This window comes from Rhodotorula toruloides (genome assembly GCF_000320785.1).
Source record: "Rhodotorula toruloides NP11 unplaced genomic scaffold Scaffold14, whole genome shotgun sequence".
Taxonomy (NCBI): domain Eukaryota; kingdom Fungi; phylum Basidiomycota; class Microbotryomycetes; order Sporidiobolales; family Sporidiobolaceae; genus Rhodotorula; species Rhodotorula toruloides.
In genome coordinates this window covers 1-14,638 of record NW_015622974.1, presented here as the reverse complement: position 1 = coordinate 14,638, position 14,638 = coordinate 1, and the positions used below count along the sequence as shown (strand labels likewise).

Here is a 14,638-nt window from a genome sequence, read left to right as displayed (position 1 = left end):
GGTGGAGGGCGAGGAGGTCGAGTTTGATGGTTCGGACGCGCCGGCAAGCTGGGTCGTTGCGGTCGATAGTCAAGTCACGGTCCAGTAAGCACCGTAGAAGCAGTGAGAGCCCCTCGGACGTCGTGATAACGGAAGCGAGGGCCAGGACGACTTGGAGGGCAGGATCTGCATGGGACCCTGCCAGCCTGCCCCGCCGCACAATCTCGCCCGAACTCAATGCCGACGCCTGTTGGGCACGCCATCCGCGGGCTGCACGTCCTTGCAATCGGTCAAGTGGAGAGGCGTTCGAGATCGTTGTTCGCGGAAGGGACGACGAGATGGATGGGTGAGGGTAGGGAGCGTCCCGGGGAGTTTCGGCAGGGGTTGCGCCGGTGCGAGCATGCAGTAGGATGGTGTACGGCGAGCAAGAGTCGCCCAGGGAAGACGAGAGAGCGAGAGCGAGGCGCATCGGTGCATTGCATCGGGACGGTCGACGAGTTTCATTAACTCGCCGCATCGCCCGTCGTGCACGCCAGAGAACACGCCAGCCAGCCTTTGTCAGCCTGCACGCGCTGCTAACACAGCCAGCTACTCCTGCGAAGCCGCCGTCGCACTCGCACACCCAGCTCCCTCGACCTCGCCCCGCGAGCGCCTCGTCTTCGCCCGCCTCCGAGCTTCCTCGATCTGAACGCCCCGACGGAGGCTGCAGCGCAGGCAGACGCAGCGTATCTGTGAACTACGCCAGCCGATTCGCCCAGCCGGCATGGCGAACGACTCGCCCCAGCCGCCGAGCCCTTCGTCGCCAGCCGTCTCCTCGTCCGACCTCAGCGCCGGCAAACCTCCTGCGCCACCGAGTGCGGCCAGTGGAGACGACGGTGCAGATGCTCCCGCACACTCGAGGACCTTTCCCTTCTCCCGCGCGTCGGTATCCTCAGGCCAGGGCTCCTCGTCGCATCCCGCCTCGAGTCCCGCACAGTCGCCGCAGGCTCCATCGCGACCTTCGTTTGCAGGCATGTCGAGGCCGTCGTACATCTCGCTGCCGCCACGACACCACCTGGGCGAGCGCGGCTTTCCTTCGCCCGATGTCACCTCGCCCTCAGGTCGACACTCCGTCTCGTCGGCAGAGTCGTCTGGCAGCCGCATCGCGCCCGACCTCGGCGGAAGCTCGGCGCGCTACTTTCCCATGCGCAGCGTCGTCTACCCGACGCCGAACGTGACTTCGCCCGCCACGAGCGCTGGGACGGCCGCCTCCGCGCGCAGCTACACGGGCGCGAAGCGAATGGCGGGCTTGCAGGGTCCTGGAGCGCCTCCACCCGGCTCAGCAGAGGCTGTCCTACTTGAAGAGGGCTTCCCTGCACCTCCTGAAGACGGCGGCGGGTCGCAGCCGGGCGCTGCGCTGAGCGAGGGCAGCCTCGCAGATGCCGCCGAGCAGCTTGGCCTCCTCGAGCGCAGTTCGAGCCGCGGATCTTCAGGCGAGAACGGGCGGCCAGAGACGCTGAGACGAACGAGTTCGCGGACTGAAGGCGCCGCGAGCAGCATCGAGTCGCCCGCGGCGTCCGACGTCAAACCTCCCTCTCTCGACCCTTACCTCTCTGCACCCACGACGCACGCCAAGATCGGCGACCCTGATTCCGACGACGAGGACGACGGCGAGGACGAGGTGCACAACGCCGAGACCGAGTCGAACGTCCAGCAGCGGGACTTTGGCGACGAGACGAATGACGGCCGAGGAGGGCGGTTGCAGACGTCTGCGCCGAGGGACGAGGGCGGGAGCAGCTATACCGGCGGAAGCGACAAGCCGATGCTCATGACCTCGCGATTCGAGCACCAGGTTACGGATGACGGGCAGATCTTGGTCTTGACAGGGCGGGAAGGCCAGCTTGAGCGGTGTGAGGACGAGGTACGTGTGCTCTCACTTCTCTTCACTCGTGCAATGCGGGCGTGCGTCTCGAAGCGTGCGCGTCGATACCGTGCGACTCGGAACTGACTCTTTCTCTGCAGCCTATACACGCACCCGGAGCCGTTCAGGCGTTTGGCGTCCTTATCGCTTTCGATCTCGAAGAAGACGAGCGCATGAAGGTCCAGCAGGTCTCCGAAAACTCGGGCTTCGTCATTGGCCTCCCTCCGCGCGTCCTGTTCCGAGCGAAATGCCTCTCCGAGCTGCTCGATGAGGACGAAGCCGACGCCCTCCGCGACGCCATCGACGCACTCGACGAGCGGGACCTCGACGAGTCGAACGAGGAGGTCGGCCCGTACACTTTCACCCTCGCCGGCGAGGGCATCCCTGGCTCGGGCGACCGTGATGCGCAAAGTCGCGAGCGCTTCGAGTGGGTCTGCCACGCCGCCATTCATCGCCCGAACCGGACACTCCAGCCGAAGCGGATCATCCTCGAGCTCGAGCTCGTTGAAGACCAGGTCAACCCGCTTTCGACCGTCTCGAGCGAACCCTTCACGCCTGACGAGCGCGGCGGGATGGGCAAGCCCGAAGAGTACGGCGAGAACGGCATCAACCCGACCGAGGCCGACTTGATTGAGAGTACCGTCTCGATCGCGAAACCGCTGCGCATCCTCGCGCGGCATCGCTCGACCCGCTTGCGGCGGCGGAAACGGTCGCGCCAGGGTCTCGAGGAGATGGATGTCGTCGGCTTGCTGAGCCAAATCAACGACCAGCTCGGCAAAGCGGACGATCTCGAGACGTTCCTCAAGGTCACGGTCGGCGTCTTCAAGGAGTTGACCGAGTTCGACCGCGTCATGATCTACCAGTTCGACGAGATGTGGAACGGTCGAGTCGTCGCGGAGCAGGTCGACTGGTCCCGCACGCGCGACCTCTTCCGCGGCCTCAACTTCCCCGCCTCCGACATCCCCGCGCAGGCTCGCGAGCTCTACCGCATCAACAAGGTCCGCGTCCTGTACGACCGCGACCAGCCTACGGCCCGTCTCTGCTGCCGGTCCATGGAGGAGGTCGCCCTCCCGCTCGACATGACGCACTGCCACCTGCGCGCCATGAGCCCGATCCACATCAAGTACCTCGGCAACATGGGCGTCCGCTCGTCCATGTCGATCTCGATCACCGCCTTCGGCGACCTCTGGGGACTCATCGCTCTCCACACGTACGGCCGCTACGGACACCGCGTCTCGTTCCCCGTCCGCCAGCTCTGCAAACTCCTCGGCCAGTCGATCTCGCGCAACATCGAAAGAATCTCTTACGCGTCGAGGCTCCAGGCGCGCAAGCTCATCAACACGGCGACGTCGGACCAGAACCCGAGCGGCTACATCGTCGCCAAGGCGGAGGACTTGCTCGACCTCTTCCACGCCGACTTTGGCGTTCTGAGCATCGGAGACGAGGCAAAGGTCCGTCTCGCGTGCCACTCATTGCGCCCTGTCGATATCCCCGTCTAACTTGCCCCATCGAAGCAGATCCTGGGTCCGGTCAGCAACTCGCAGGAACTCCTCGCTCTCCTTGAGTACCTCCGCGTCAAGCGCTTCGAGACGCTCAAGACGTCGCAGGACATCGTCGCAGACTTCCCCGACATTGACTATCCGAACGGCTTCAAGCTCATCGCCGGGTTGCTCTTGGTTCCGTATGTCGCGCTTTCACGCCGCTGTCGCTACGGTCTTGCTGACGTCTCGCGCCTAAAGTCTCTCGGCCGGCGGCAACGACTTTATCGTCTTCTGCCGGAAGGGCCAGCTACAAGAGATCCATTGGGCCGGAAACCCCTACGCCAACAAGAAGGTTTCCGAGGATGGCGAGCAGTACCAGGCGCTCGAGCCACGCAAGTCGTTCAGAATCTGGTCAGAGACGGTCGTTGGCAAGAGTCGAGCGTGGACAGACGAGGAGAAGGAGACGGCGAGCGTTCTTTGCTTGGTCTACGGTGCATCCGCTTTCATGGCATTCTTCGATGGGCTATCCCACTGACGTTCAGCGTGCTACAGGCAAATTCATCGCCGTTTGGCGAGAGAAGGAGAGCGCGCTGGCTGCCAGCCAGCTCACCAACCTGCTCCTCCAGAACGCCAGTCACGAGGGTGCGTCCGCTGACTCGCCTTGGTCGCTTAGCTGAAACTGACACCGTTACCTCCGCAGTTCGAACGCCGTTGAACGCCATCATCAAGTACGTCTGGTTCGCCTTTACTTATCCTCCTGACTGCACGCTGACACCCGACGTGCAGCTACCTCGAGCTCGCTCTCGACGGTCCCATCCCTGGTGAGGTTCGCGAGAACCTCGTGCGCAGTCACGCCGCCTCCAAGTCGCTCATCCACGTCATCAACGACTTGCTCGACTTGACCCGCACCGAGAAGGGCAACGAGCTCTACCTCACCGATCCCTTCAACCTCGCCGAGACCCTCGAAGAGTCGATAGCGATTCACCGCGATGAGGCGGCGAGGCGCGGCCTGTCGCTCGAGATTGTCGAGACTCCGACGGGAACACCGTCGACCCTCCTCGGAGACCGTGCCAAGATCCGTCAGATCGTCACAAACGTCGTCGGGAACGCCCTCAAGCATACGAAGGAGGGCGGCATCCTTGTCGAATGGGGCGAAGTCTTGTCGGTCGAGGACGCTTCGCAGCCGAAACAGGACGCCATCAAGATCGGCATCTCGATCACGGACACGGGCGTCGGCATCACGGAGCAGAAGCTCGAGAACATCTTCCGCCAGTTCGAGAACGTCGCGACCATCGGCGACAAGGAGCGCGACGAGATGGCCGAGTCGGAGCAGGCGGTCGGCCTTGGACTCGCAGTCGTCGCACGCATCGTGCGCAACCTCGACGGCCAACTACAGGTGGAGAGCAAGGTTGGCAAGGGCTCGAAGTTCACCTTCATCTTCCCCTTCCGCCTCCCACCGCAAGACGCGGCCACGGCGCACGCCATCGCGCAGTCGATCCAGCAGTCCCTTCAGCGCGAGGTCAAGCCCGAAGCGCGCCGCGACCCGCTCGCCCGTCGCAACAGCAACGGCTCTGCCGGGTCGCGCGCCTCGAAGACGTCGTCCGGCCGGTCCGAAATCGACTCGCTCATCAACGCGATGAGCCAGTCGCACATGGACACGAATCAGCCCCGCTCCGCTGGCTCGCGCTCGACTCAATCGATTCGGTCGAACCAGTCGTTCCGTTCGGCACGGGGCACCATGCGGCAGGAGGTTCCACTGTCGGAGGCCAGCTCGCGCGGCTCTGTCGGCATCTCGGGCGGTGCAATACCGCTGCGCGCCGCTCGAGTTGGACCATCACGAGGCGGCGGCGAACCAACGTCCTCGCCGCTCTCGTCGCCGACGCTCGCCAAAACGCAAAACCCTCTCAATGCCATCTTCAACTCGCCCGCCAGCCCAGGCAAGTCGCCTCTCAGCCTTGGATCGGCGCCTCCGGTCGCGTCTCCTCCTGCCGAGCGTGAACGACGCCAATCGATCCTTTCCGTGACATCCGAAGCGAACGCCAATTCGACGGCTGCGGACAACACGCCCCGAGCCAAGTCGCCAGAGCCGGATGCAAAGGCCGGTACAGCTTCTCCGACGCACGTCAGCGAATATCGCAAGTCGTCTGCCGCGCCACCTGTCGACACGATCGAGCCGATGCGCGTTCTCGTCGTCGAGGACGAGGTGAGTCTCACCGCTAGCCTAGCCTGTGCTCTTTCTCCGCTGACTCGCCCTCTCGCTCCACAGATGGTCAACCGCATGATCATTTCGCAACGCCTCAAGAAGGACGGCCACGAAGTCATCGTCGCAGAACACGGTGGCGCAGCGGTCCGCAAGTTCGAGGAGGACCGCAACTTCGACATCGTCTTGATGGACCTCCAGATGTGCGTGCACGCGTTTGCTCGTACAGCGGATCAATGCTGACCTCCTTCTCTCAGGCCGATTATGAACGGCGTCGATGCGAGCAAGAACATCCGGCGGATCGAACGCGAATCTCCCCTGCCCGAAGACCAGCGTCGCCTGTCGACCCGCCTGAACGACGGCATCCCCATTCTCGCCGTCAGCGCCTCGTTGCCCGAGCGCGAGCGGCCGACCATCGTCGACGCCGAGCTGAACGGTTGGCTCCTCAAGCCGATCGACTTCAAGCGTCTTCGCACTCTCATGCGCGGCGCAATCGACAACAATGCGCGACACCCCGAGATCTACCGTCCGGGCCAGTGGGAGCGCGGCGGCTGGCTCACCGAGATGCCCCAGCCCGACCTGGCCGCACAAGCCTAAGCGGCTCCGACCTCCGCTTCCTGTCCCTTCCCCTATCATTTACAGCCAATTCCGCATTACAACCGACTCGAATCGACATTACTCTCGCCTGCCCTGCATTTTCCCCCATTTCTGCCGACGCCGCGAATATACACGCTTCGCGGGTCCGGTGTTGACCTTTGTCCTCCCTTTGGCGCCGCGACTCATCTCCGGTCATCGTTCTCGCCTCCAACGCATCAAGCACGACAGTATATTAAGCGGGTGGCCTTCCCCTACCCGTCCCTTGTCCTCTGCTCGCAGCTGTCTAGGGTTTCCGTCGTTCCAGCATGTTGTCACTCTCCCCCATCATCGGTTTCGCGTCTGTGAGCAATACAAACTCGGTGCATGCTCTCAAGCAGTCTTCTTCGCTGCAGAACGACCGAAAAGCAGTTTCCGTCCTCCGACTCTTGCTTCATCAACTTCAATCTCCTCCCTCTGCTCGCTGCTCGCAACTCTCGCCCGGACTGCTCCCCTTCACGAAGCTGCGGCTCGTTCACTATGCAGGTTGGTGACGAGAACCCGCCCAGCTACTTCGCGTCCGTCCTTGCCAAACCGCCCCCACTCAATGCGTTCGATGCGTTCAAGAAGGCTCGTCTGCTCGCAACTCCGACCGCCGACGACCGCGCTGACCATCTCACGTATCGCAGACAAACCCTACGTACCGCGAGAAGACGACGCGCGGGGGCATCTTCACGGTCCTCGTCGGCCTCGTCGTTGCGGTCCTCGTCTGGCACGAGACGCGCGAGTACCTGTGGGGCGAGGCGGAGTACAAGTTCAGTGTGGACCGGGGGATTGCTCACGAGCTTCAGCTCAACTTTGACGCGACGGTCGCGACACCTTGTCACTGTGCGTTCCGCTCGCTCACTCTCTCCTCCTTCGACCCGTGCTTACCCCTTCTTTCGGCTTTCTCAGACCTGACCGTCGACGTACGAGACGCCGTCGGAGACAGGCTGCATATCAGCGACGAGTTCAGGAAGGATGGCGTGCGCTCACTTTCTGCGTCGGTCTCACCAGATCGCCCTCGCTCACCTATTCTCGCGCAGACCACCTTCGATATCGGACAAGCTCAGCATCTTGAGAGCCAGCGTGCGGCGAAGGAGGCGAGTGCATCGAAGATGGTCAGGGATGCGCGAGGAAGGCGGATTTTCGCCCGGACGCGGAATTTGGTCGAGAATGGGCCGGCGTGCAGGGTGCGTCCATGTCTGCCTGTCTGTAGGCCGCTTAGCTGACTCGTGTCTCAGATCTACGGCTCAATGGAGGTCAAGAAGGTGACAGGCAACCTGCACATCGTGCGCATGCTCCCTTCATCGTCTCCAACCGCTTGCTCACACCTCCCTCCGCAGACTACACTCGGTCACGGCTATCTCAGCTGGGAGCACACCGACCATGCTCGTGAGTTGCTCGAAACGATATGGCGAGCGCAGATGCTGACTTCTCCCGCAGTCATGAATCTCAGCCATGTCATCCACGAGTTCTCGTTCGGCCCCTACTTCCCTCGTATCGTTCAGCCGCTCGACAACTCGGTGTACGTCCTATGCGATTCGACGCAGAGAAGCGAACGCTGACCGTTGTTTCCGTCCCCAGCGAGATCACCTCTGTTCGTGCGTTGCGATCGTCGACTTGCAACGTGAAAGACGCTCACCCCTTCACCACGCAGCTTTCCACATCTTTCAATACTTCCTGAGCGTCGTCTCGACCACCTACATCGATGCCAGCCGAAGACGCCTGCACACTCACCAGTACTCGGTCACGGAGATGGGCCGCGAGACACAGCATGGGCGCGGCGTTCCCGGTGCGTCCAGCCGAGCATGTGTCCTTGAGTTGATGCTGACGAGGTCGTCTCGTCGTACAGGCATCTTCTTCAAATACGACATCGAGCCCATGTCGCTCACGGTTCGCGAGCGCACGACGACGTTTCTCCAGTTTCTTATCCGCCTGGCAGGCATCGTCGGCGGCATTCTCGTCTGCTCCGACTTTGGCTTCCGTACGGCCGACCACCTCGTCAGCCACTTCCTCGCAGGACCGCCCAAGACTCCTTTGCCCGGCTTCGTTCCGTCTCCCGCACCCAAGACTCCGACGCAGTCTTTCGCCAGCGGGTTCGGCAGGGATTAGCGAGCATCTGTGCAATAGATTTTCTTGCTCTCGGGCATCGCTGCGGACCCCGAGACGGCAGGCCTGAACGCCTGAACGCGGAGTTGATGGAGTTGTTCCGACTCCTCCTCTCCCTCTTCCCGCTCGTCTCCACTGCTAGGTCTGCGTGCTCGGTACGATGGCAGGTCGCAAGCGCAGCAACAGCGTCAAGGAGGCGCTCAAGCAGCTCGAGCCGACTTCCCCGCCCGGCGCGACCACCAACAAGCCTGCGTGGACGCAGCCGACGGGCCCGCTCGCGTGGTTCGTCAAGCCAAAGAAGACCGGACAGCTCGTCGCTGTCGTTGTCGCCATCTGGGCGGCCATCGAGCGCTTCGCGCCAGCTCGCCAGAACCCCCTCACTCCCTTCCTCTTCATCTCGTACCCCCTCGCACGAGAGCCTGGCGATGAGGGACAGCGGTACGGCAAGGGGCCCTGGGACCTCGCCTTCCTGACGTTCTACATCGTCGTCTTTTCGTTCCTCCGCCAGTCCGTCACCGAGTTCTTCATCCGCCCTTTCGCCATGCGTCTCGGGCTGAAGACGGAAGGCAAGATCACGCGGTTCATGGAGCAGGCGTACGCCGTCGTGTACTTTTCGGCTTCGGGAGCGTACGGCCTTGTGCGTGCAGAGTCTCCTCTTCGACTCGTCCCTCCCGCTGACCCTGCTTGCTTTCGCAGTATGTCATGCAGAGGCAGGAGTCCTGGTGGTACCACACCGAGCACTTCTGGCTCGAATACCCTCACTGGTGCGTTTGCTGCATTGATGGACCGGAATGAGCGCATCTGACCCCTTTCTCGCATTCACAGGCGCATGGACGGCGCTCTCAAGAGCTACTACCTTCTTCAATTGTGCGTCGAGCGTGCCTTCTCCTTGCTTCAGGCCCTTGCTGACTTTCCCGCCCCTCTCAGCTCCTACTGGCTCCAGCAAATGATCGTTCTCGTCCTCGGGTTCGTCGCTTTACCTCCTCTAGATGGCGTCTTCAGCCTGACGTTCCATCCGCCTCCTTCAGTCTCGAGAAGCCGCGCTCCGATTTCATGGAGCTTGTCATTCACCACATCGTCACTCTTTGGCTCGTCGGATGGAGTTGTAAGTCCGCCTCGTCGGTTCTTCCGTGTTGAATGAGCTGACCAGCGCGTTCACGCAGACATGATCAACCTGACGATGATCGGCACGGCTATCTTTGTCTCGATGGACTTGCCGGACATCTGCCTTGCGGTGAGGCGCAGGGTCGCGCTTGTCCAAATCTGCCAGCAGCTCACCCAGCTTTCTCACGCGCTCACAGGTGTCGAAGTGCCTCAACTACCTTGACCTCCAGCGCACGTCGGAAGTCAGCTTCGTCTTCTTCCTCGTCGTGTGGCAGTGCGTCCCTCCCTCTCGTCTTCCCGCACACACGAGCTAATCCAGCGCCGTCTCTCGCAGCTACATGCGTCACTATCTCAACCTCCGCATCCTCTGGTCCGTCTGGAACGAGTACGACCTCATTCCCGAGCAATGGCGCAGCTGGACTTCGCCGAAGGGGTGGTGGGTCTTCTACGGCTTCGGCAGCGGCGCGATCCCCGCTTGGATGAAGTGCGTCACGCTCCACAACTTCTTCAACCTCGTGAGCGTGCTGACGACCGGCGCGTGATGACAGGTATCAGATCTTTGCGCCCATCCTCGCCCTCCAACTCGTCAACACCTTTTGGTCGTACCTCATCTGGCGCATCCTCTTCCGCATGATTAGCGGGCAGAAGGCGGCGGACGTGCGCGAGGAAGGCGAGGACGAGGAGGAGGAACAGCAGGTCCAGGCGGTCAAGCCCGAGTCGAAGAAGAAGCGGTAGAGCGGGAGAAGGACGAGAGTGTGACCTGATATATACCTAGCTCGCGTAGAGCGTCCTTTCTTTGATATGCTGCTATCATCTAATGCTTTGCTGCCCTTCGCGTCTCTCGATGAGTCTGGGTCGCTGCGTGAGAGGCAGAGAGGACGACATGCAATACCGTACACTACAAACGGACGCGCTCACAAACGCCGGAGGAGCGCGGGTATAGGAAAACGTGTAAGGCGTTGAGCGATGAAGACGACGTGGGATGCTGACCAGTCATCGCTGGCCGAGGCGACCGAGCGGGTCCTCCGACAGCTCCTGCTCCTCGATCTGGTCCGCCTGTCCGACCTGTTCGACGTAAGACCTGTTCAGCTTACTGCTCCGTGACGCTGGATTGGCGGACGGAGTGCCGCTTGAAAGGGATGGGAAGCGCCGCGACTCACGGCCTTGAGAACCGACTTCTTGCTCGACTCTTGCATCTCGCCCGCGATGATGAGCTCGTCGAGTATCTGCCGCGTCAAGTAGATGTCAGCACGGTTCAACACAGTCCCCCGCGGAGAGCCAGACGCACAGAGTAGGCCTTCTGGTAGTTGAAGATGCTGTTCGGGACACAAGCGAGTTAGCTGGTGCCTCGCTGTCCCCCTCGAGCTCTCCGCACGCACAGGTCGAGCTCGCAAACGTTGCCGAAATACCGGTCGAGGACTTCGACGTATCTGCGGGCGTGGACGAGCGGGTCAGCGGGTCGCCCAAAGAGAGCTTACGAGACGGGAGCGCACCGGTGGATGACCTCGAGGGTGATGAGCTCGTTATCTTGAGGTCCGATGCCGCAGACGAAGAAGAGGCTGGCGTATCGGCGGTAGACGATCTTCGAGTCTTTGTCCCGAGGGCGAGGATGGTCAGCTGGGAGGAGTGTTGAAGGAGGAGAGCAACGGCGGCTCACCCTTGTATTCGAGGAAGTTGCACATTCGTGTCCGCCGCGCCAGGACCAGCTGCGTCACGTCCTTGACGACCTTGGCTGCGAGCGAGCGAGAGGTCAGCACGAGGCGCTCCGTCTCTCTCGTGTGCTGAGATTGGTCGCGCACCCTTGTTCCGGGGTGGCATGGTGGTGTACCATTTCGCGAGGCGGACCTTGCCCTGCCTCGAGATGAGGAGGATGAACGAGACGCCTGTTTCGCGGGTGGGGGTGTGCGGTGAGGAGGGGTCAGCTCTGCGTGGATTCGAGGCTGAGGGCGGGTGTTGTGCTGACCGTTGTCGCGCTCCTGCAGCCCAGACGACATTCCTCCCGGGCAGCGTGTGTGGTACGAGCAAGCGAGCGAGTGAGGCGCGTCTCTCCTGCTGAGCGGTCGACTCTCTGCTCGCGGTGGAATTTCCCTGGTGGTTGCAATAAGCTTTCTATTCTATCACAGTATCCCACTAGTATTCTCCCCTTACTCTGCGCCGTTGTGAGCGAGCTCGTTGCGGCTTCACTTCCGCAGACTTGGATGACGCGGGTTCGCCTCGGTTCGCTTCCTCGCGCTCTCTCTCTCGCGCACGTTCCAACGCCAGCACACGCTCACACTCGCTCGCACTCGAGACAAGGCGCCGACCAGCTTGCACTTGCACCTGAACCGCACCGCTGCACACCCGACTCCCGCTCGACTCGCCATGGCAGACAACGACTCGACCAGCGCAACCAGGCTCGCACGCCAGCGCTCAACCTCGTCAGAGATCCACCAGTCCCGCCTCTCTGCCTCCGGACAGCTCATCGTCGTCGCGAACCGCCTCCCCGTAACCATCACCGCAGACAAGGATGCGCCGGGAGGGTACCGCTTCTCTGTCTCGAGCGGTGGACTCGCCAGTGCGCTCGCAGGTGCAAAGAAGAAGATGGACTTTGTCGTGCGTACCGCAGGGGACTCGCACTCGAGACGAGACTGACCCGTTCCTCGCCCTCGCAGTGGATCGGCTGGCCTGGTGCGCGCTCTTTCGACCGTCCCACCTTTGACTTTCTTCTGACGCTGGACGTGCACAGGCTTCGACGTCCCCGAGATTGACCGCGAGTTCATCACCAAGAAGCTCCAGACCGACTTCTCCTGCATCCCCGTCTACCTCTCCGCCGAGGTCGCAGAGCGCTTCTACAACGGCTTCTCGAACAGCATCCTCTGGCCCTTCTTCCACTGTGCGTCCCGTCCTCGCGTTTCCTTGCGTGACGCTACTGACATTTGACGCGAGCAGACCACCCGGGAGAGATCCAGTTCGACGAGACCGACTGGCTCGCGTACCGTCAGGCCAACTTGCTCTTCGCAGAGGCCGTTCAGAAGGAGGTCAACTCGGGCGACATCGTCTGGGTGCAAGGTCCGTCTCGAGCGTTTCGTGCGAGCTCGTAGATTGTCGTCTAACGACGACTCGCCGCAGACTACCACCTCTGCCTCGTCCCCGTCTTCCTTCGCGACCTCCTCGGCCGAGACCCGGCCTCGATGGGCGAGCACGGCCAGCGCGACGTCAACGCCATGTTCGAGGGCTTGACCCTCGGTCCCCAGGCTGCGAGCAAGCCCGGCTCAAACAACCCCGCCGGCATCAACGGCACGCACGGCACCAACTACGTTGGAGACGTCCAGATTGGCTACTTCCTCCACACTCCCTTCCCTAGCTCTGAGGTCTTCCGGTGAGTCGGGCGACGCTGAGCTGTCAAGGGGAAGCGAGCTGACCTTCTCTGCTCCGCAGCACCCTCCCCGTCCGCCGCGAGATCCTCCTCGGTATCCTCAACTGCGACCTCATCGGCTTCCACACCTACGACTACGCCCGCCACTTCATCTCGTCGTGCTCGCGCCTTCTCGGCCTCAAGTGCACCCCGAACCGCATCGAGCTCGTCGGCCGCCACGCCTCGGTCGGCACGTTCCCGATCGGTATCGAGCCGAGCCAGTTCGACGAGTCCCTCGAGAAGGAGGAAGTTCAGCAGCGCATCTCGACCCTCCGCCGTCGCTTCGAGGGCGTCAAGCTCATCGTCGGTGTCGACCGTCTCGACTACATCAAGGGTGTCCCGCAGAAGCTCCACGCCATGGAGGTCTTCCTCGAGGAGCACCCCGAGTGGATCGGAAAGGTCGTCCTTGTCCAGGTCGCCGTTCCTTCGAGGCAGGACGTCGAGGAGTACCAGAACCTCCGCGCGTCCGTCAATGAGCTTGTCGGTCGCATCAACGGCCGATTCGGAACCGTCGACTGGATGCCTATCCACTTCATGCACCGCTCGGTACCCTTCACCGAACTCACGGCCCTCTACACCGTTTCGGACGCTTGCTTGATCACCTCAACTCGCGACGGCATGAACCTTGTGCGTGCTTTGTTCCCCTCGTCCGTCTGTCGCCTTTGTGCTGACATCTGGTTTGTTGCTCAGGTCGCCTACGAGTACATCGCCTGCCAGCGGGACAATCACGGCGTTCTCATCTTGTCCGAGTTTGCGGGAGCAGGTACGTCCTTCCCTTCTCTCGCTCCCTCCGCTCATCTGACCGCCTCGCTTCTCTAGCGCACTCGCTCAACGGCTCGCTGATCGTCAACCCGTGGAACACGGCCGAGACGGGCGAGGCGATCCACCAGGCGCTGACGATGCCGGCCGACGAGAGGGAGGAGAACCACCGCAAGTTGTACCGCTACGTCTCGCAGTACACCGCGAGTCACTGGGTGCGCCGCTTCGTCACTTTTCGTCTCGTTTTGCTGGCTGACTCGTCCCCTTTGCTCGTTCTCGCTTCTCTCGCACTTTCAGGGTACCGAGTACCTCCTGTTCCCTCTGCCTGCCTCCCTCCCCCGGCGGTCACTGACTCACCGCCTGCTCTCTCTCACAGATTTGTCGCCGAGCTGCAGCGCGACCGAGCGGAGCGGAGGGCGATTGCCGAGGGCAAGGAAGGCGACGAGAGTGCGCAGGCTGCGCAACTCAGGCGTCAGGGCTTGCAGTTGACGGGCAAGGCATAGCACCTATCATGATTGCTGTAGGGACATTCATGCATGATGAACATAGACTTCTGTTTGACGATGAGTTGGGCTGCGGAGAGAGCGGCTTCGGTGTGCAAGATGCGCAAGCAAGAGAGGGAAGGAGGGGAGAGGTGGTTGTTCTAGGTGAGTACTCCTCATCCAGTGCACCTGCATGGAGGTACAGCCGCAGCAAAAGGCAGTATGTATCATCAAGCCCCGGTGTGCTGCCTCCAGCTGCACAAGCGAGTGAGGCAAAAGGGAAGTGGAGAACCAGGGAGTCGAACCCTGCACCTCTCGCATTCTTGGTTAGAAGATGCTAAGCGAGCGCTCTACCGATGAGCTAGATCCCCCTCCGATGTCAGCACCGTGCAGCTGTGCGTTTATATATTGACTAAGCAGGAGTGTCTGCTAGGTTGCCTGCCCGGATCTGCCTTCGGTCGTCATTGGAGACAGTGCATGCGCAGATTGCTCCTGTGCACGCTCACACAGCTTCTGTTCGGTCTACATTGCCCTCAGCTTGGAGTCAGACGCCCAGACTTCCAAAGTGCCCTCTGGCAGGGGGTGTCGGGGGCTCGCTTTCTGCAGTTTCAGGGT

General features: G+C 61.9%; 5 protein-coding genes across 5 annotated transcripts; 4 read left to right on the top strand and 1 right to left on the bottom strand.

Annotated features, from left to right (window-relative positions):
* Nucleotides 1-742: 742 nt before the first annotated feature.
* On the top strand, nucleotides 743-6,157 carry RHTO_01533 (two-component system, chemotaxis family, sensor kinase Cph1; the record flags this gene model as incomplete). The annotated part of the gene is made up of 9 exons (XM_016415214.1): nucleotides 743-1,879; nucleotides 1,981-3,330; nucleotides 3,397-3,560; nucleotides 3,619-3,851; nucleotides 3,913-4,002; nucleotides 4,061-4,088; nucleotides 4,147-5,563; nucleotides 5,627-5,763; nucleotides 5,818-6,157. 9 exons carry the CDS (start codon nucleotides 743-745, stop codon nucleotides 6,155-6,157), a joined length of 4,896 nt encoding a protein of 1,631 aa, XP_016272592.1.
* A 516-nt stretch (nucleotides 6,158-6,673) lies between these two features.
* On the top strand, nucleotides 6,674-8,287 carry RHTO_01532 (endoplasmic reticulum-Golgi intermediate compartment protein 3; the record flags this gene model as incomplete). Its single annotated transcript, XM_016415213.1, has 10 exons — nucleotides 6,674-6,763; nucleotides 6,823-7,021; nucleotides 7,088-7,158; nucleotides 7,219-7,365; nucleotides 7,417-7,464; nucleotides 7,519-7,567; nucleotides 7,619-7,700; nucleotides 7,760-7,776; nucleotides 7,833-7,967; nucleotides 8,028-8,287. The coding sequence occupies 10 exons, from the start codon at nucleotides 6,674-6,676 to the stop codon at nucleotides 8,285-8,287; spliced, it is 1,098 nt and encodes a 365-aa protein (XP_016272591.1).
* A 157-nt stretch (nucleotides 8,288-8,444) lies between these two features.
* Nucleotides 8,445-10,123, top strand: RHTO_01531 (longevity-assurance protein; the record flags this gene model as incomplete). The annotated part of the gene is made up of 9 exons (XM_016415212.1): nucleotides 8,445-8,921; nucleotides 8,981-9,048; nucleotides 9,110-9,151; nucleotides 9,212-9,250; nucleotides 9,313-9,389; nucleotides 9,448-9,518; nucleotides 9,586-9,662; nucleotides 9,723-9,872; nucleotides 9,937-10,123. The coding sequence occupies 9 exons, from the start codon at nucleotides 8,445-8,447 to the stop codon at nucleotides 10,121-10,123; spliced, it is 1,188 nt and encodes a 395-aa protein (XP_016272590.1).
* Nucleotides 10,124-10,381: 258 nt separating this feature from the next.
* Nucleotides 10,382-11,382, bottom strand: RHTO_01530 (clathrin coat assembly protein ap19; the record flags this gene model as incomplete). Its single annotated transcript, XM_016415211.1, has 8 exons — nucleotides 10,382-10,453; nucleotides 10,549-10,614; nucleotides 10,677-10,704; nucleotides 10,768-10,818; nucleotides 10,882-10,978; nucleotides 11,046-11,120; nucleotides 11,188-11,271; nucleotides 11,352-11,382. 8 exons carry the CDS (start codon nucleotides 11,380-11,382, stop codon nucleotides 10,382-10,384), a joined length of 504 nt encoding a protein of 167 aa, XP_016272589.1.
* A 367-nt stretch (nucleotides 11,383-11,749) lies between these two features.
* Nucleotides 11,750-14,044, top strand: RHTO_01529 (alpha,alpha-trehalose-phosphate synthase, glycosyltransferase family 20 protein; the record flags this gene model as incomplete). Its single annotated transcript, XM_016415210.1, has 10 exons — nucleotides 11,750-11,980; nucleotides 12,040-12,055; nucleotides 12,114-12,260; nucleotides 12,317-12,436; nucleotides 12,497-12,746; nucleotides 12,806-13,409; nucleotides 13,473-13,545; nucleotides 13,602-13,756; nucleotides 13,839-13,846; nucleotides 13,918-14,044. The coding sequence occupies 10 exons, from the start codon at nucleotides 11,750-11,752 to the stop codon at nucleotides 14,042-14,044; spliced, it is 1,731 nt and encodes a 576-aa protein (XP_016272588.1).
* Between the last annotated feature and the right edge of the window lie 594 nt (nucleotides 14,045-14,638).